Source organism: Heloderma suspectum, chromosome 5 (genome assembly GCF_057233095.1).
Source record: "Heloderma suspectum isolate Gila_16-S chromosome 5, 16-S_ref, whole genome shotgun sequence".
NCBI lineage: Eukaryota > Metazoa > Chordata > Lepidosauria > Squamata > Helodermatidae > Heloderma > Heloderma suspectum.
Window position 1 is genome coordinate 168822566 of NC_139462.1, and position 20978 is coordinate 168843543.

The following is a 20978-nucleotide window of genomic DNA, read 5'->3' on the forward strand; positions in this document are numbered from 1 at the left end:
TCTTATAGTATTTGTGAAAAACACTGTCATGTGAACCAGCCCTAGGAGGGGAGGATATGTTTCCGCACACCAAAAACCATATTCTGAATATAGGGACCGAAGGGGGAAAAAATCACATGAAGAATTTGCAATGTTAATACAAGCTGTTTTTATACTAATAAAACCAAGGCTACATACCCCCTTTAAAAATCTTTGTCAAGACATGTTTGTTTTCTCCCACACCTCTACTGTCTGCCATAAAGCCTTAGGCCAGGATGTGGGAATGATTTTGCTTTGGCAGCACCTTCCCTTCAGAGGAGAGAACTCATCCTCATATTTTATCCTGGCTTCCCTCCTTTCCCATGTATTCAAAACATCTGAAGGCCACCTTTCCAAAGATGCTTCTAATTTTCATCAGATCCCATATTTCATTCCAGTCAGTAGATGTGGATGATGAATACACAATGAACTGTATAATATAGCACCATTCGTTTGCAACAACAGAGATGCTAGAGTACATGTGGATGAAAGAAAATATTTGTAGGCAAGTGCTCATAAGACAGCAAAATTTGTATGCTGAAAATAAATGCTGGTGTGTTATCCAACCATAGGTAATATAATACTGATATTACTGTTGTTTTAAATACAACGTAAAGATATAGGCAAGGCATGTGCAAAAAATTAAATTACATGTATGGCATATATTCACATGTATGGTGGAGCATTTCCTCATCACAGGCACGTAAAACATACCACCCAAAATTCCATTTGCTAACAAAACCCAAGGTGTTGAAAACTCACTTGCAATGTGGTACATTGAAGGGGTTACAGCAGCTCTTTAGGACAAATGTAGGAAGACCAATATGCACCCGATCAGTATGATCACTGGAATACTACAAAATAAACTGAGGGCTTAGTAATATGTACACATGTTGGATCATAGCCCAATTATATCACAAAATTAAAGCCAAGCAAAACATTCAAGCCATCCACAAACCTAACCACTGTAATTCTCTTTCATTGTCTTATTTCATTTTATACTCATTTTCCGATTCCTTTTTGTCTGCATTATTATTAGCGTGGGGGGGGGGGGGATGCTTCCATTTGTATAGCCTACACAAATCTTTCAATTTATTGAGACAGAGCAGCGAATCTGCTCTAAATTCTGTTAATTTGGTCCTGTTTAGTTTCAGAACCTAAACCAATTGGGTTTGAGACACCCTGGTGGATAACTATGCCAGGTCTAAATATACATACATCACTTCAGGCACAGAATGTAACTGCAATGCTTTAAATGGTTTATTTAAGGACATTAATCCAATAGTTAGCCTGGTGGTTACGTGAGCATAATTCAGCAGTTTCTCTATGATTACATTATCAGCAGTGACAGTGAGAGAAGATGTAACATAAATTTGAGAATAACAAAAATGAATGCAGTTGAAAAAACCTGCACTATGAATGTTGCATTTAAAATAGCTAATTGTTGTTTGAATAATATGCCCCCTCCACAACACCCTCATGCACACTGTTTGCAGTTCAAAAGCTAAACTAAAACATGTGGACAGAGCAATCCTATGATCCCATGCGACAGCATCCCAGTGACCATATATGTCAGATTCCCCCTCCCAAGGCCATAAACACTCCTACGACTCATTTACACCTGTAATCTTGTGTATATCAGCCAATCACAGTGCCATTTTGCGTAAGACTAGATGTGAGCATATTCACGATCACCATTTTCTTTAGCAAAATGGCACTCACAGACGGGTCCAGGGTGAGTATGAGCAGCTCAGCAAGCATGGGGGGGGGAGTCAAGGGGGGGGCAGGGGTTTGGTGGGTGTGGCTCACAGGTGTGGGGGAGTCCACCAGATTCCTGGACCCAATCAGGCACCTGCACCATCCCTACTCACAGCCTTCCTGAAAAAGTCAGGTAAACTGAAGGTACCTGAATGGATAGACACAGTCAAACTAGCTGGACACAAGGAACTGACTCCATATGATGAGAACTGGTTCTACACCAGAGCTGCATCAACAGTCTGCCACTTGTATCTCCATGGTGGTGCTGGAGTAGGCTCCATGACCAAGCTCTACGGTCATGGCTTCAGCCGTGGCTCCAAGAGCATTGCCAGGAGAGTGCTTCAGGCTTTGGAAGGGCTCAAAATGGTGGAGAAAGACCAGGATGGAGGTTGCAAGCTTACTTCTCAGGGACAGAGAGATATGGACAGGACTGCTGGACAGCTGGCAGCCACAAACAAGAAACATTAAAATGAATTTCAGTTTTAAAATTAAGTTCTTTATTTACTGATAAAAAAGATACTAATTACTAATTGCTATGCAAGTAGCATCCAAAGGGGAGATCAGGTTTTCTTGCCCCACACAGCTTTTTTGCAATCACTGTGTAATGAGAGCCCCGTGGAACTGGATTCGCTCCATAACCATCACGTTGTTTGCCGTTCCAAAGAGGTGTTCCCCTATCCAAGATTTTTCTTAAATGAAATGGTTCCATTTCCTCCTAGTTCCATGCAGAAACAGTCCACTTATAAATTTTTTCTTTTATGTGTGTGGATCTGTCGACCCACTCTCAGGCTGCAATCCTATACTCACTTACCAGTGAATAAGCTCTATTGACTTCAGGAGGACTTACTTCTGAGTAAACATGTATAGGCTTATGCTCTTACATGGAAACTATTAAAAGGGAGCTATTGGTGGAGAATAGGCTCTTTAGAACAGCCTTCAAAAACTAGAGATTTGGGGAAAACAATTATTTTCTGAATGAAAGGGTTTCATGCTGACGCCCCACCTTCAAAGGTTTTATGTCTGTGCGTCTCTCACAAAATATTGGCTATGAATAGCAGAGATGTCTTATAGAAGCTTTAACATGGTTCCTTTCTATTGTTAATGTAACATCATGACTCTTTCAACTACGCTACCATATGGCGGGGTTGGGAAGTAATGCCCTGGGTACATAAAGCCATGGATCAAGAGCACAGCTGGTTATTCCTAAACCCCAAGCCTTTTTCCAGACAGCTGCAGCAAATTGTATTATTATTTTTTTCCACTTCAGGAAAATGCATTCTTAATAATACGCAGAAGTATGCATATATGTTCTGTTTACATAATGCACCATTTTGATTTTGCTCAATGTGCTAATTCAGAAGCATTGGTCTCTTATTGAACCATCACATAGAGATATGATGGGATAAAGAACAAAAATAAAGTTGAAAATGACCACCATAGCTTGTATATATGTGCAGCAAACAGAAAGCTCAGGATGAATGTGTTTTTGCAAAGGAATTGTTTCCAATGGAATAGATGGTGTAAGAAAACTCACAGAAACACTTTTAAGCAAGATCAAATTAAGTAGATAGCATTAGAATGGCTGAATATTTCTTGACAATACTTTGTATTATGCCACTATGTCAGTCCCATACTTGAATTCACAAATCCACAGAAACAGCAAAATTGAAGTGTAAAGTTGCTTTAACTAAAAGTCACTGTCATCTTTATCTCCTCCAAGGAGAGGATACAATGTTCGGAGCTTTGTATAAAACTATGCGTGGAGAAAGAATGATTTGATGTGCACAGCAATATGTCACGTTCACGTACAACAATGTGATAACCAAGCTGGTGAAGACCACTTTGAATCTGTCCTTGAAAGAATTAATGATGACACTGACTTTTATGATTAGTTAAAACATTTGAGAAAACGTTTTACTTTGACTCTGTTGTTTTTGTAAATTTGTGAATGCAGGTATGGTATTGACATATTGGCATAATACAAAGTATTGTCATGGAATCAAGTTCTCTTTCATTTTCATCTCTCTATCTTTTATTTAACCTAAAATACGTAGCATTTATCAACCTACTTTGTCTCCTTGTGCTCAGATTGGAAATTTATTTATTTATTTCTCACAATTATTATTTTTTATTATTATTTATTACATTTCTATACCGCCCATAGCCAAAGAGATCTGGGCTGTTTACAAAGATTAAAAACATTAAAAATACAATATGCAAAATTTAAAACATAGAAAACACACAGACAGAACCATTTTATCCATAACTGAAATCTAAAAACCAAGATTTTTCCATGCCTGACTTACAGATTTTCCACTGTGTGTTCTGCACAGACAGTGATGCTTCCAAAAATTGTTTCAATACATTATGGATTTTTTCTGGTCACTTTGAGCCCTTTGGGGCACTAATTGGGCAAAAGATGACAAACTTATAGCTCCAAACAACTATTATGTATTTTGGGCTTTTCTTTTTCTTTTACACAATTAAAGTGGTTTTTCAATGAAAGTTACTCATTACAGATGGCCATTGTGGCTAATAATTTTACTACAGTCATTGGCTATCCCCCCGCCCCAAGTCTGTCTTGATTATTTATGCCAGATTTTAATGGCCATCCCTTCTGGCCCATGAACTAACATAAAGTAACTCTATATGTAACAATGAATTGCAGTACCTTGTGGAAGAACACATTGAATTATATTCTCTTTCCCAGAGCTCAAAGGTGAGTAATTATACCTGTCCCACTTGGCTAGACAAAAGACACTAAGTAGTAGCTGTACAAGAAAAGATTTTTTAAAAAGGCAACTTTCATAGTCAGCTAGAAAAACAACTTACTCCATGAGCATTTTACTCCAACCTCTACAAAAGAGAGACATTATGCTAGTTCTGCCTTTGACAAAAAAGCAGGGCAGCTGAGTTTGGAAAAAAAATCCTTTGTTAATAAAAATATTACATATAAGGTACTCCTCAAACATTAAAGTACGCCAATTTTAAAACAGTTTCTCTTTTACTCTCATGGGTGGTGTATTTATCCACAGGGACATGTTCACAGTCTGACAATATGAATATCCGAATGCAAGCTAAATTTTATGTTGAAGTGTTCCCCTTTGTTACATCATTTTTGTGTGTGTTGTAATCTGTTTTAATTTCACCTGACTTAAAAAGTCAACTGTTAGTGTTGGAGTTGCCACCAAAATAAATTTGAGGATTGCTCCTCAGGCAAAACATCTATGGCAGGGATGAGAACGTCTTGCCCTCCAACTGTTATTGGACTGCAACATCCTTCAGCCTTAGCCAGCATAGCCAAGGGTGAGCTGTGCAGTCCAACAACATCTGGAGAGCCACATGTTCCCCATCCCTCATCTATGGAATATTTAGGGACACCAAAAAGCTTTGAACAACACTAGCAAATTTTTCAGAATAGTTTGCCATATCCATAGGTTTTCCCTGGATTTCTCCTTAAGTAAATGTTGAATCGAACTTGAATGTTCCTCCTCAGTGGTTTAGATGTTCTGAGGAAGGCTAAACAGCTTCAATAAAACTAGGATGAGACTAGGGAAAATTCCCAATGGAATTTTCAACCACATCCCTAGCTAGTGTCCATGCAAGCACCTATCTTCATATTATTTATACAACAGGGATGGGCAGGCTTCAACTTGTGGGATCTACTTTTGGCTTTTGAGTAGAACCCTGAGGGCCACCAATCAGAGCCAAGTGCAACATATTGGGTCAGGCAGGCAGTTATATACTAAGAATTAAGGTACAGGGTGCCAATGACTCAGCCTAGGAATATCAATACGAGAACCAAACATTTGTCCTTTCAGACAAAAATTCACTCCTCATTTCCAAAGCTTTTAAGTTGTTGCTATTGTTAGAAAAATGGGAGTCAGAAACCCTTGCTGCAAATTCCCCAGAGTTATATCAGCATATTCCAATCTACATACTGCCCAGCCATGGCCACTAGGCAGACTGGGCAATGATGGGACTGCAAACATGGAGCTAACAATTGAAAATGGCTTTGGTGAAATGGCAAGTGGGTGATGTGCAAGTGATTAAATTTGGTCCAATTTTCTGCTCTTCTTCTTCAGCCATCATCTTGCTATGTGTTTGCAGAATCCACTGAGTGGAAAATTATTCATGTCAGCCAGCTAAGTGGGGGATATCAGAAGAGACAGGACCTTAGGAGAGAAGTAAGGCAAAGTTCTGGGGGAGAAACATTCATGGCTCAGTGAGACAACAGTCAAGACTGTGCCAGGAACAGCCAAAAACTAAATTATTATTATTGTTATTATTAAAACCTTTTGCTTAAGGTCAAAGAAGGGGGCCTGATCTGTTACTGATATGCTGCCACCAATCCTAACAACAACAACTTTTAAATAGATGGCTAAAGGGGTTGCCATGCAAGACTTGTTGATGTTTAGACAGTCATACAAAATAAGTAGAGCCCTGCTGAATCAGACCAAAGGCCTATCTAGGCCAACATTCTGTTTGCAAGGTGGCCAACCAAATGCCGCAATGGACATGAGTGCAGAATTCCCCAGCAACTGACACACAGAGGTACCATTACTCCTACACAGCAGAGTAATATGGGGATACTAGGCCATCTCCAGATTTTAAGGATGCTTGTTGACAATAGCATAAATGATAACTTTGTTATGTGCTGCAACTTATTTGCATCACTGGCGTTTCCTGCTTTGTTGTTCAGTCGTTAAGTTGTGTCCGACTCTTCGTGACCCCATGGACCATAGCACGCCAGGACTTCCTGTCCTCCGTTCTCTCCCGGAGTGTGCTCAAGTTCATATTCATTGCATCGGTGATGCTATCTAGCCATCTCATCCTCTGCCATCCGCTTCTCCTTTTGCCTTCAGTCTTTCCCAGCATCAGGGTCTTTTCCAGGGAGTTTTCTCTTCGCATTAGGTGGCCAAAATATTTGAGCTTCAGCTTCAGTATCTGTCCTTCCAATGAGCAGTCAGGGTTGATTTCCTTTAGGATGGACTGATTTGACCTCCTTGCAGTCCAGGGGACTCGTAAGAGTCTTCTCCAGCACCACACTTCAAAAGCATCGATTCTTCAGCACTCAGCCTTCCTTATAGTCCAGCTCTCACAGCCATATGTTACTACTGAGAAAATCATAGGTTTGATTATATGGACCTTTGTCTGCAAGGTGATGTCTCTGTTTCTTACTATGCTGTCTAGGTTTGCCATAGCTTTCCTCCCAAGGAGCAAGTGTCCTTTAATTTCATGGCTACAGTCACCATCTGCAGTGATCTTGACTTGGAGCTCAAGAAAATAAAATCTGTCACTGCTTCCATTTCTTCCCCTTCTATATGCCAGGAAGTGATGGGGCCAGATGCCATGATCTTAGTTTTTTTAATGTTGAGTTTCAAACCAGCTTTTGCACCCTCCACTTTCACCCTCAGCAAGAGGCTCTTTAGATCCTCTTTGCTTCCTGCCATTAGGGTGGTATCGTCTGCGTATCTGAAGTGGTTGATAATTCTCCCGGCAATCATAATTCCAACCTGTGATTCATCCAACCTGGCGTTTCTCATGATGTACTCTGCATATAAGTTAAATAAGCGGGGCGGCAATATGCAGCCTTGTCATACTCCTTTCCCAATTTTGAACCAATCAGTTGTTCCATGTCTGGTTCTTACTGTTGCTTCCTGACCCTCGTGCAGGTTTCTCAGCAGACAGGTAAGGTGGTCTGGTACTCCCATCTCTTTAAGAATTTGCCACAGTTTGTTGTGATCCACACAATCAAAGGCTTTAGCGTAGTCAATGAAGCAGAAATAGATGTTACTCTGGAATTTTCTTGCTTTCTCCATGATCCAGCGAATGTTGGAGATTGGATCTCTAGTTCCTCTGCCTCTTCGAAACCCAGCTTGTACTTCCGGTAGTTCTTGGTTCACATACTGCTGAAGCCTAGCTTGTAGGATTTTGAGCATAACCTTGCTGGCATGTGAAATGAGCGCAATAGTACGGTAGTTTGAACACTCTTTGGCATTGCCCTTCTTTGGAATTGGAATGTAAACTGACCTTTTCCAGTCTTGTGGCCACTGTTGAGTCAGTGTTCCAAATTTGTTGGCATATTGAGTGCAGCACTTTAACATCATCATCTTTTAGGATTTTAAATAGCTCAGCTGGAATACTGTCATCTCCACTAGCTTTGTTGTTACTAATGCTTCCTAAGGCCCACTTGACTTCACTCTCTCGGATGTCCGGCTCAAGTTCAGTGACTGCACTATCATGGCTATCAGGGACATTAAGATCTTTCCTGTATTGTTCTTCTCTGTATTCTTTCCACCTCTTCTTAATCTCATCTGCTGCTGTTAGGTCCCTGCCTTCTTTGTCCTTTATCATGCCCGTCTTTGCACAAAACGTTGCCTTGAGAACTCCGATTTTCTTGAAAAGATCTCTAGTCTTTTCCATTCTATTGTTTTCCTCGATTTCTTTGCATTGTTCATTTAAGAAGGCCTTCTTGTCTCCCCTTGCTATTCTCTGGAACTATGCATTCAGTTGGGTATATCCTCCTCTTTCTCCCTTGCTTTTTGCTTCCCTTCTTTCCTCAGCTACTTGTAAAGCCTCATCAGACAGCCACTTTGCTTTCTTGCATTTCTTTTTCTTTGGGATGGATTGAGTTGCTGCCTCCTGAACAATGTTACGGACCTCCGTCCATAGTTCCTCAGGCACTCTGTCTATCAGGTCTAATCCTTTAAATCTATTCCTCACCTCCACTGTATATTCATAAGGGATATGATTTAGGTCATACCGGAATGGTTTAGTGGTTTTCCCTACGTTCTTCAATTTAAGCTGAAATTTTGCAATAAGCAGCTCATGATCTGAGCCACAGTCAGCTCCAGGTCTTGTTTTGACTGACTGTATAGAGCTTCTCCATCTCTGGCTGCAAAGGACATAATCAATCTGATTTCGATATTGACCATCTGGTGACGTCCATGTGTAGAGTCGCCTCTTGTGCTGTTGGAAAAGAGTGTTTGCTATGATCAGCGTGTTCTCTTGACAGAACTCTATTAGCCTTTGTCCTGCTTCATTTTGTACACCAAAACCATGCTTGCCTGTTATCCCGGTGATTTCTTGACTTCCTACTTTAGCATTCCAATCCCCTATGATGAAGAGGACGTCTTTTTTTGGTGTTAGTTCTAGAAGGTGTTGTAGATCTTTATAGAACCGATCAACCTCAGCTTCTTCGGCCTCAGAGGTTGGAGCAGACACTTGAATTACTGTGATGTTGAATGGTTTGCCTTGGATTTGTACTGAGATCATTCTATCGTTTTTGAGATTGTACCCCAGTACTGCTTTTCCCACCCTTTTGTTGACTATGAGTGCTATTCCATTTCTTCTAAGGGATTCTTGCCCACAGTAGTTGATATGATGGTCACCTGAATTAAATTTGCCCATGCTTGTCCATTTTAGTTCACTGATTCCCAAGATGTCGATGTTCAGTCTTGCCATCTCATGTTTGACCACCTCCAGCTTACCTTGATTCAGAATAGAGTGGGTCCATAACCAAAATGAGTCCTCTTGTAAGCCTGGCTCATTGCTGATAGCACACTGGATGTTATTTCACTTGCAACATTTGTACACATGCCTGGAATTAAAACTACGTAGATACATACAGCAAGTGCTTTCCCCATTAATGCCATTACTTGAACAAATTAATGAAAAAAACAAAGTACTCCCAATTCCCCCACCCCCATCACCTTACCAGTTACCATTACAAAACATCCCCAGTACCCTGTACAGTTCTGGTCATCGTACATAAAAAACAGGTATTATAGAGCTGGAAAATGTGCAGAAAAGGGCAAATAAAATGATCAAAGGGCTGAAGCATCTCCCCTATGAGGAAAGGTTACAGCAGCTGGGTTTGTTTCACTTATAAAAGGGGGGGGGATAAGGAGGGATATGATAGAGGTGTACAAAATTATGTAAGGTGTGGAGAAAGTTGATAGGGAGACCTTGTCCTCCCTCTGTCATAATACTAGAACCAGGGGTCATCCCATGAAGCAGACTGGTGGGAGATTCAGGATAGATAAAAGGAAGGACTTCTCCACAGATCTCATAGTTAAAACTATGGAATTTGCTACAACAAGATGTGGTGATGTCACCAATTTGGAATGGCTTTAAAATGGAATAAGACAAATTCCTGGAGGAGAAGGGTTACTAATCCTGATGGCTAGATACTACCTGCGGAATCAAAAGCAGTATGCCTATGTCCACCAGTTGCTGGGGAACATGGGCAGGAGGGTGTGGTTGCACCCATGTCCTGCTTGTGGGTTTCCCATGGGCAGCCAGTTGGCCACTGTGTGAACAGAATGCTGGACTAGATGGACCCTTGGTCTGATCCAGCATGGCTCTTTTTATGTTCTTATGTACCCTATAATTTATTTTTAAAAATTCATTTGCTACTCTGTCTGTGCCTTTTCAATGAAAATTGTTTTCAATGAAAATTGTTTCAATTAAAATTGTACCCCAGTACTGCTTTTCCCACCCTTTTGTTGACTATGAGTGCTACTCCATTTCTTCTAAGGGATTCTTGCCCACAGTAGTAGATATGATGGTCACCTGAATTAAATTTGCCCATGCTTGTCCATTTGGTTTCAAAAGGCTTTCAAAATGTGTCAGATGTTTCACAACATGTGACCACTTGCCTGTTTGTAGTATCTACCTCCACCCCTAATGCTAGTATTGGAGGAACTAATCTCCTTCCTTACAACTTCAGGAGACAATCTCTCTTGTATATTTCATGTGCAACCCAGGAGATATAAAGCTGGGATGCTGAATCTTTGGCCCACAGGCGTTCTGCATCCAGCCTGCGTAATATCTTCGAGTTCCTCCAGGGGAAGGCACTTGGCCTTCCCCTGGAGGAATTTTCCTGGAGGAACCCCTCTGTTATCTTCCTTTGCACACTAAATTGGGAGGGGCAGCGGCACTCAGGGGAATCCCTGCTGGGAGCTCAGACCTCAGACTGAGATAACAGTGGAGACGTGAGTAGCAGGGGATGAAGCCAGTGCTGCACCTCTCATATAAAGATTGGGTGGGGGAGACCTGCCCCCTCACGGTCTTTTAAGTAGGAGCTCCCCACCTTCCAAAAATATTCAACAATTATTACCAGATTCTACAGTTCATCCTTTCTTCAACTGTTTCTTTTTAAGGAGGTTTTAAGGTGTGATCCCTTGTTTTTAGATTTTTTTATTTTAACAGTATCTTGTGCTGTAGTAGCTCTGTATGGGGTACATTTGAAAAGAATACAGACTTGTATGCTGCTCTCTTTTGTCTGCTTTTGTAAAGTAGCCATAAAAATTGGAAAGCAAAATATATTCCTCTCCTCTTGGATTATCCTGCTTGCTTAGCAATAAACTCTCACACTTGGAAAAGCAGATTCTGTTCATTCTCTTAATATACAGTCGTAGGGCTGCTTCACAGACTATGTTTTATCAACTGCAAAATTGCTACCACATAGTGGGGAAAGATGGGCTACCTTGGCTTGGGTACCTTTATGATACACATGGCCTGAAGTATTTTCCATGTGCATCTGTTATAGTGTTGTGGGAACATAAGACAGGTTTTGCCTCTATGAGTAAAGTGTCATGTGTAAAGCTGCCCCTTGGTCACTGAGAACAATGACTTAAATTAGATCCAGATCCAATTTAAAAAAACAGCAACAGTTTTTCACTTTTGCATAATAAACTAGTGCAACATTTTGTTTTTGGGAATACAACTGCATGGTGTGGAGAATGTGGGTAGGGAGACATTTTTCTCCCTCTTTCAAAACACTAGAACTTGGGGTCATCCCATGAAGCTGATGGGTGGGAGTTTCAGGACAGGTAAAAGGAAGCACTTCTTCACACAGTGCATAGTCAAACTATGGAATTCGCTACCACAGGAAGTAGTGATGGCCACCAATTTGGATGGCTTTAAAAGATAATGGGTTAGATAAATACCTGGAGGAGAAGGCTATCAATGGCTACTAGTCCTGATGGCTATGTGCTACCCTCCAGTATCAGGCAGTAAGCTTATGTACACCAGTTGCTGAGGAACATGGGCTGGAGGGCGCTCTTGCACTCGTACGCTGCCTGTGGGTTCCCGGTCGACAGCTGGTTGGCTACTGTGTGAACGGAAAGCTGGATGAGATGGACCCTGGGTCTGATCCAGCAGGGCTCTCCTCAGGCTCTTATTCAATGGAAGGTGTCCTTCATTGTAGTAAAAGTGTCAATTCTTTAACTTCTCTAGCTTGATAGGTTTGCCATTAGGGCGAATGCTGGCCCAAGACATTTTGCTACCTTGAATGCACTCCAAATGTGCCTCCCCCAGTTGGGGCCAACAGTTATGGAGGTTTTGCTGCACCCTTCATACACCAGTTTCCGCCTTCATCTATTCCCCGCCCCCATGGTGCCACCTGAAGTAGGTGCATACGGCACCCCTGCTGCATAACGCAGGGCCAGCCCCAATCAAGACCCACTCCGTGTATTCTCAGACCATTTGTTACAGGGTGGAATTTTCTCTTGTTTCCGATACCTGGTATATGTTATGCTAGCTGCAGTTACAAATATGTCACTAGTTTTCTGTCCTTAATAATATATGCATTTTATCCTTTTTCCATACCTTTAGGGTATGGAATAGTGGGTCAACTGTACATCATAGTCCAATATTTGCTTGGACTATGCTACAGTTATCCATGTCCTGGTAACGTTGAGACCTGACTACTGCAATGTGTTACACATTTGGCTTCCCTTTGAAGACAACTCAGAAACTTCAACTGGTTCCACTGCCTTTTTTATCCTCCCCCTGAAAATCTCTTTGCCTAATAGCCTAACAGTAATCAGTAAAGATGGGAAAAAATCTGCCTTCATTTCCAGCAGCAGCATTACTGTTTACTTTATTCAAAATTTATGGAATTATATAAAACACTGGTAGCATTTTGTAACAATTTTCTCTAATGTCCATCCCAAGTGACCATTTCCAGAGGAGAAGCTGTGTTAGCTGGTGGACTGTAGTCCATGAAAGCCAGAAGATATGTGTTTGTCTTTAAGGTGTTATAAGACTCTTTGTTGTTCATGTTACATAAGAAACAGTGTCCCTTTCCCTAGATACCTTCCCAAACTGAGAAATGGATAGATTCTATCCTGATCCCACTTCACTATATACGCCTTAACACATTTAAACCTGCACAAACTCAATCAGGTATCTGAAGTTTTGCTCTTAGATCCAGCCAATATATTGGCACCTAAATCCTCAACATATTGGGCATACTCCAGGGAAAAAAAAAATCCGTCAGGGTAGCCGTGTTAATCTGTTGAAGAAAAACCAACAAAGAGCGTTGTGACACCTTAAAAACTAACACATTCATCCTGGCATAAATCATGAAAGCTTATGCCAGAATAAATGTGTTCGTCCTTAAGGTGCCACAAGGCTCTCTGCTGTTTTTCCAGGGGAAAGCAATTCATGCCCAAGTCTCACTGATATCAGTTGGATTTATGCAAGGTCAGCTTTCTTTGGACTATAGCTGTTGCAGTAGAGCATGCCTTATGCCATAGGACCTATAGATTCCTGTGCAAGTATAGTTATTTATATATTTTTATTTATTATTACATTGATATCCCACCCTTTTTTCTCCTGCAAGGAACCCAAGGTGGCTCACATGATCCTCCTCCTCTTCCTCCTCTCCATTTTATCCTCAAAACAACCCTGTGAGGTAGGTTAGGCTGAGAATCAGTGACTGGCCCAAAGTCACCCAGTGAGCTTCAAGACTGAGTGGGGACTAGAACCCAGATCCCCCAAGTTCCAGTCCAACACTCCACACTGGCTCTCTTAGGATTACTTAGCATTGTGATATATTTAAATTATCATTCTGAGCAGGTAAAATAGGTAACACAAAACACCCCCATATATTTCTATTCAAATCCAGTTATAAGAGCTAAGACTTCACTGTTGCTCTGGTGACTTCCAAAGAGAGGGCGCTCTACAGTTGTGTGGTAGCTTCCACATTCACCTTGCCACGTACCCTTGCCCTCTGAATATGGCCCTTGGATGCTACTATTAAGATAAAGTCTCAGTATAACTTGGAGGTCATAATGACATGCAGGTGCACAGCTTGAGATTCTCTATTCCTTTCAACCCGGAGAGTGTCCTCCTTGCTCTTTTCTTCCTTGGCACCTAATTTATTCATTTTTAGTTGAAAATGTTTCTTACCCCACCTTTCAACCTGGAGGTTTCCAGTCTGGCTAATAACAAAAGCTCCTATCTTCCTTGGCAGAGCATTCAAAAGGTGGGACGTTATGACCAAAAAAGGCCGAGTTCCCACCCAAATAACCTCCAAAAGAGGAAGCACCTTGATCAGGACCTCTGAAAATGTCCTTAAGCAACGGACAGCTTCATATCAAAGCAGGCCTTCCTTCAGCAGTCTTGGTCTCAAACTGTACATGGCTTTATAGGTCAAAGCCTGCCTCTTAAATTGTGTCCCGAAGCATACTGGGAGCCAGTAAAGACTTTTTCTAGTACCGGCAAAGTATGTTCCAACCAAGTGGCCAGTTCCAGTTAATAATCTGGCAGCCTTATTTTGAACCAGTTGAAGTTTCTGAGTTGTCTTCAAAGGGAAGCCAAATGTGTAACACATTGCAGTAGTCAGGTCTCAACGTTACCAGGACATGGATAACTGTAGCAAGGCCGTCTTTGTATAGGAGAGGCTGCAGCTGGGTGCACAAGCCTAAACTGATGAAAGGTGCTTTATGCCAGAGATTTCCCTTGAGCCTCCAGTATCAAAGCCAGACCCACCTGCAAACTTGATCCTTAAGGGCGAGTGTAACCCAAGCCAGAACAAGTTGAATACCACTTCTGAGATCCTTTGAGCCACCTACTAATAGTACCTTCATCTTGTCTGTACTGAACGTCAGTTTATTCACTTCCATCTACTACTCCAGTCACCTGTTCAGCATTTCCATCACCACATCCGGCTCAGATGAAAAGGAGAAGCAGGGTTGGGTACTGATGCATATTGCACATTGATGACACCTCACCCAAATTCCCAGATTACCTTCCCCAGCAGTTTCATGTAGATGTTATACAGCGTAGAGAGAGGGAGGGGGTGGAGAGACAGACACTCTTGCATCATTGATTAAAGAGGCAAACAGTATGAAAGATGATATAGTCTGAGTCCTCTATCAAGGTGTAAATAAAATACTCAAGCAGCTGGTTTTCTATTTTCAAGCACTATGACAGTACTCTTGTGTGAAAACAATCATGTAATTACTAACTTTGCTTCTCCCCAACCTTGGACCCACTCCATTTATACAAGTGTTATACTGGAGTCATATGTGAAGTACAGTGCTAGGATTGGATCCACTTTTAGACATACATAGACTGGCTAGACCTCATGAAATGAATGGGAGTTAAGTTAGGCATAAGTAACTTAAATACTATTCATTTCAACAGGACTACTCTGAGGATGAATAAATCTGGATCCAACCAAATGTGTTTACTTCACTGTGCATATAAAGGCCATGCAACAGCACCCTGTATTTGCAGCATAATTATTTATTCCATTTAATAACATAAACACTTATGCCACATTTAACATATAATGCTGTATCTACTTGCCTATATTGAGATTATTTGTATAGAAGAACATATAAAAGAAGAAATGTCCCTTTCAACATAGTTGAACAAAATACGCACTAAGGCCCACAAACACTAAGGCCCACAAAATACACACTAAGGCCCATAGACATTTTTCTGATGGATTTTTTTAAACAATAAAACTAATCCTGTATGAAGCAAAATGGGGTACATTACCTCAGCTAAACTGGTATATTACCCATTGCCTTGTCCCTACAACCCCTGCAAAGAAGGTCAATTTCAAAGGTTAATAGTACAAAACAAATATGCCCAGCCAGCTCAAAAGCTTGAATGTAAAATATATTTGCAGATTTTGTGTGTGTGATGTTTTAAAGGCTCTGGCCAAGTTTTAATGGGCTGTCACACATGAGCGGTTATGAAAGACTTACAATGAACCAAGCTGATAAGCTGATTTGATTTGAATTAACTGCATGAGATTGCAGCTTTGAAAAGCTGGCCTAAAGAGGCAGCAGCAAAAGCAATCTTAGAAGCCACTGGGACAGTTGCTACAGATGCAAAGAAGTGTGGAAGGTAGGGGAAGCTAATTGAGAGATGCATTTATTTGAGCTGCCTGACATCTTTCCCCCTCAAGGAACCCAACACAATGGAGGCTGGCCCTCTATTTATTCTTTCCGTAAAGCAGCCTAATAAGCTTGTGTTTGAGTCTTTGTTCCTCTAAGATGGTTTTCACAGGAAAACATTTTTTTTAAGAAGTCAGCAGCTAGCATTTTAGGGGGTTGTCTTGATCATGCCCCAAGTTTTCTCCTGCACCTGTCTGCATCACACCTGTTGATTTACAGCACCCCAAATCTTTAAGCTGTGTTTTTCATTCATTACTCATGGAAGCTTCTGTCATACAAAGCATAAGAAACTCTCTGAAGCAGCAGTGTCTAAAGTAAGGAATATCTAAAATATTTGTATCTTTGAGGTTCAGCGACAGCAGCAAGAGTCTAGCTTGAAGTGTGTGTGTGTGTGTATACTATATATATATTCAGACAGCAGCTTCCAGAGCCCTCAGTTGGGTATGGGAGCACCTAACTGAGAGGGGTTGGGAATGGGAGCATAGGTCAGTGGTACAGCATATGCTTTGCATGCAGAAAGTCTGAGGTTTAGTCCCTGATATCTCCAGTTAAAAGAATCAGGTAGCAGATGAATCAGGAAAGACTTTTGCCTTGAGACCAGGAGAGCCACGGTTACGGTAGACAGGATTGGTCTAGAGTCTGACCTGGTGTAGGGTAGCATCCTGTGTTCCTACTGGAATTGCAAGAAGCTAGGAAAGTGGGAGAACTTGGTTTGCTTCATATTTTAATATGATATGTTAATATACCTCATGATTAATTTGCACTAATATGCAAACCAGAATGCAATTATCTTTAAGTTTTCACACTTCTCTGATCAAAAAACTCATTCAGAAATGCATACGCTGGGGAAAATTGTGCACAAAAATACACACGTTAGGAGAAATGCATACAAAACTGTATGGCTTTTTGTATGCATTTCTCCGAAAGTATTATTATTATTATTTTTTGCATGCATTAGGAGAAATGCATGCAAAAAGGCGTACATCAGGAGAAATATGTACAAAAAGGGGTCTGAATTTTTGTGCAGACTTTTTACCAAAAGCATTCGCAAACTGATTGGGAAACGGGACAGAATGAATTTCTGCCTCGAACTGTTTTAAAGATGTAGAAACCAAAACAGCCAGATTTGTCCATCCCTCCTAGAAGAATCTAGGGTGGGGGCAACAAGGTGGATCAGGAGGGCCTTTTGGGTTTAGAAGGCCCCGACAACACTCCTAGGGTGCATTCCTATGGGGTGCACCCTGGCTACTCGTAAGCCTCCGAACTCAGAGGCTTACGAGCATCCGATGTGAAGCAGGAGGCACCTCGCACCTCCTGCTCTGCATTTGAGCTAGATGGGTGATTTTGTCCATCAAGTGGAGGCTTCGGGGGGGGGGGGAGGAGGAGGAAAGGAGACTGAGGCGGCAATAGGTTTTCTCGTATGGCTGCTGCCTCAGTCTCCTCCCCTCCCTGTGCCCGTGAATGCCTCCTTTTCCCCATCTCTGTACTCCATTTTGTGAGCATGGAGAGGCAGCCAATGTGGTTCTCTCCGCACCAGCTAAGAGGGGGTGGAGGAGGGGAGCATGGTTTCTGGGCTCTGAGCTTGGAGCCAGGAAATCGAATAATCCTATGTCCCCCAGATGCTGCCTAGAGGACACAGGACTGCTCTCCTAACCTCTGGCAGAACTGTTTTCAACATGTTCTGGGAGTGGGAGGGGGATGTTAGAGAGAGATGTGTCATGTTCATAGAAGGAAAGAGCCAACTGGTGGGGTAATGGGGAGTTATACCTCACCACCCTTCACTGCTGTCTGTAGGGTGCAGAATTGCAGCCATTCGTCGCTACGTGATCACATTCTCATTGATTTCAATTGTGCTTCATTGTGTATAGTTTGGCAAATGGGATATAATTTAAATTTCTACAGGGCATTTTAAATTAAAGCATTTGTCTGTGTTGGGGGGAGAAGGGGGTTCAACAGTGCTCCCACTTGATTTTCTTTAGCATTCTTCCCGGACTAGAGAATGCTGGAAACACTCTTCAGCAGTAACTCTTGACAGTCTCAAGGATAAACTAAAATTAAAGGAATGCTGCAAACAACAGCTTCTAATATGGAAATGTGCTGCACTCAATGGTACTATAGTTAAAGGTGCTTTCAGATTTGTACAGGAACTATCTATCTCCTTTACAATTACTTTTCTAATTGATCACTATACAATAAATAAACATTTTGTGCAAAATAAGACAGTAGATTTGAAGCAGTTCACACAATCTCAAGTTGTCCGAAAGATACTTCATCCTGCTTGTTACAATATATAATGTAAAGCAAGTATTTGTTTTCTTGCTGAAATGCAACTGAGGCTAAGTGAGTTTCTTACACTGTGACCAGGTTCTCATGATCACAGCAGCTGCCGTGACAAGCCACAGTGCCCACAGGCACTGGGTTATTTATTCAGGCCCCGGCCATGGCTTGTTGTGTCATAAGAACCCAGAGAGAGTGGGTTGTTGATATGATTAACAAACCACCCACAACCTGGAAACAGCCCATGGGTTCTAGGTGGTTCATTAACCATGCCAAAACCCACCCTCGCTGGGTTTGCATGACTCGACAAGCTGTGGTTGTGGCTTGAATGGCTCAAAATGGCTGTTTGCATGCACCACTAAGCCCTGGGGGTTAATTAACCCACCATGGCTTAGTGTGACATGAGAACAGGCCCTGTAAGTAACAGGGCATCCTATGCTTATTGATCAATTTTGATTTGCAGAATTCCTAAACTTAAAATAAAATGAGCTAATATCATGTCCAGAGAACTGCAAAAGGAACACATTGGCAGGACCTTACCCCGTTGACCTCCTCAGGATGAGTTCACACACTTGTTTATCAAATGGCAATCTGCACATGTAAAAAAGCCCTCTCAAATCAAACACCACAGATGAGGCTTTCATGTTACCTGACATCACTTCAAGCAGACTATCACAAACTCAGCTGCAAGTCAGCACATGTCAAATCATCAAGTGACATACATGAATGTGTGGATCATCACACAGAGAGGAAGCAGATGAAACACTGGTCATGAGGGTGCTGCTGAAAACATCTCCAAGGCAACTTCTTTCCTTGGCCAAAGTCAGCCAGGCAGGGAGAGCCACAGTATTACCATACCACATCATGTGATAGTGAGCCTTCTTAAATATTAAGAGCTGGAGAGGAGAGTTCACCACAGAGATTCTGTTTCTAGCAGCATTCCTTGGCTAGCATAATGACTGCTCTCACTCTTATAAGCTAAAACATGTAGTGTTTTTTCTTTAGCAGTACATTCAAATTTTGGATAGTGGTGTTCCAAACTATGTAAATAAGAACAGTCACAATGGTCCTTTCACAGACATCAGACAAGAGGATGAGGTGAGCATTATGTTATGTACTCCACTCTTTTTCCTATTCAGCACCACTTGTTTTGGGTACAAATATGTGCAGCAGCTCAGCACAAAGGTGGACAATTATGTTCTCTTTCAAGCGTGCTGAGCAAATCGACTAAACTTGATGACAGAAGATAATAGGTTCTACTGAAGAACCATTATAATTAACTAAAACTCTACAGACTTTCAAGCCCAATGAACATTCATTTAGCTATGGCATGTCTCAAAAGTTAAAGACTAGAATAGAAACAATTAACACATCTTCACTACTACAAAAGTTAAAGACTAGAATAGAAAGCAATTAACACATCTTCACAACTAGTACTACAACTTCATCCTCATCCTCTTCGTCATCATCATTGCCGATACTACTAAATCATAGCCAATCTTCACAGATGTAATGAGAGTTGTAACTGCATAAGGCAATCTTTACTGTTTAGGTTATAGAATCATTACAGTTGATCCACATGAAATCAGACTGTTCCAGTTACACTGGGCACAGAGCAAACACTAGCAAAGTTCACTCATTTTCAAACTGTGACGAGGAGACTTTTCATATTTCACTGAAGCAAGTCGCTAGAGTTACTCACCGCCGTGTGTCCAGCACAGTATGTGTAGCTCGCATGGGACTGGTAGTGCAAGTTTGTCCTTGGGAAAGTGTAGGTGTTCCAAAGAGGTTGGCTGCTGTTCCACTGTGAACTAAACCCAGGGCTCATGGTCACTCGATATTTACTGTTTTGGTACGTTCGCACTGTGGAGTTGGACTACCAAGAAAGAAAGAAAATCTAATGTAAAATACAACTAATTGGACTCCACATAACACACACAATGCTGCATTTTAGACCACATAAATGTTCTCTAGCAGCCTTTTCCAATCTGCCCCCCTCAATATGTTGTACTACAAATTCCATCAGCCCCAGCTAGCATGGCCAATGGTCAAGGATGATGGAAGTGGTCATCCAAAATGTCCAGAAGGCACCAGGCTGTTCTATAGGAAAGAGAAGAATGATTTAAAAATCAATAAAGATAGCATTCCAGAAATTCTGGATTGTGTAATAGTTACTCCCCAAGGGCTAGAGCAAAAGTGGGAAACATCTGGCCCTTCAGATGTTATTGGACTAACAGCTGCCATCATCTCTCACATTGGCTATGCAGGCTAGGTGATGGGAGCTAAAGTCCCAACAACTTCCCATGGAATAGAGAGAAGTAGCCCTCATGACCAAGTCACACTGTCATTAAAATTAATGTAACCATGATCCTGTACCTAAAAATGTGACAGAGGCTGCCATTATCTATGTTGCTAAGAATGCGCAAAATGCACATACTGTTGACATTCGCCATAAGTGACAATCCCTTATGTATCTAATCAGGTTATGCAAATGCAGAGATACAGCGTGAGTGTGGACAAACTCCCACATTTATACCTTGCCTTTCCAACAAACATTTAAGGTGGCTTGAACAAAATGAAGGTTCCTAATGGCTCTAATTGTATTTTTAAATTCAAGTATGCAAAGATGGCATAGCTATGAAATGCAATACACATCTTATGTTAAAAGGCTTTTGTGACATCCTATGCACACTTATTTCCCACAGATAAGGAAATCTT

At 41.4% G+C, this 20978-nt stretch overlaps 1 protein-coding gene across 2 annotated transcripts in view; it reads right to left on the reverse strand.

Annotated features, from left to right (window-relative positions):
* RBMS3 (RNA binding motif single stranded interacting protein 3) overlaps window positions 1-20978 on the reverse strand; it is a 1080127-nt gene that overhangs the window by 772415 nt on the left and 286734 nt on the right. For both annotated transcript variants that reach the window (XM_084858281.1, XM_084858283.1), the window contains one exon: window positions 19963-20136. In XM_084858281.1, coding sequence (XP_084714407.1) covers window positions 19963-20088 — 126 coding nt within the window. In that variant the 5' untranslated portion in view covers window positions 20089-20136. The remainder of the gene's footprint in view (window positions 1-19962; window positions 20137-20978) is intronic.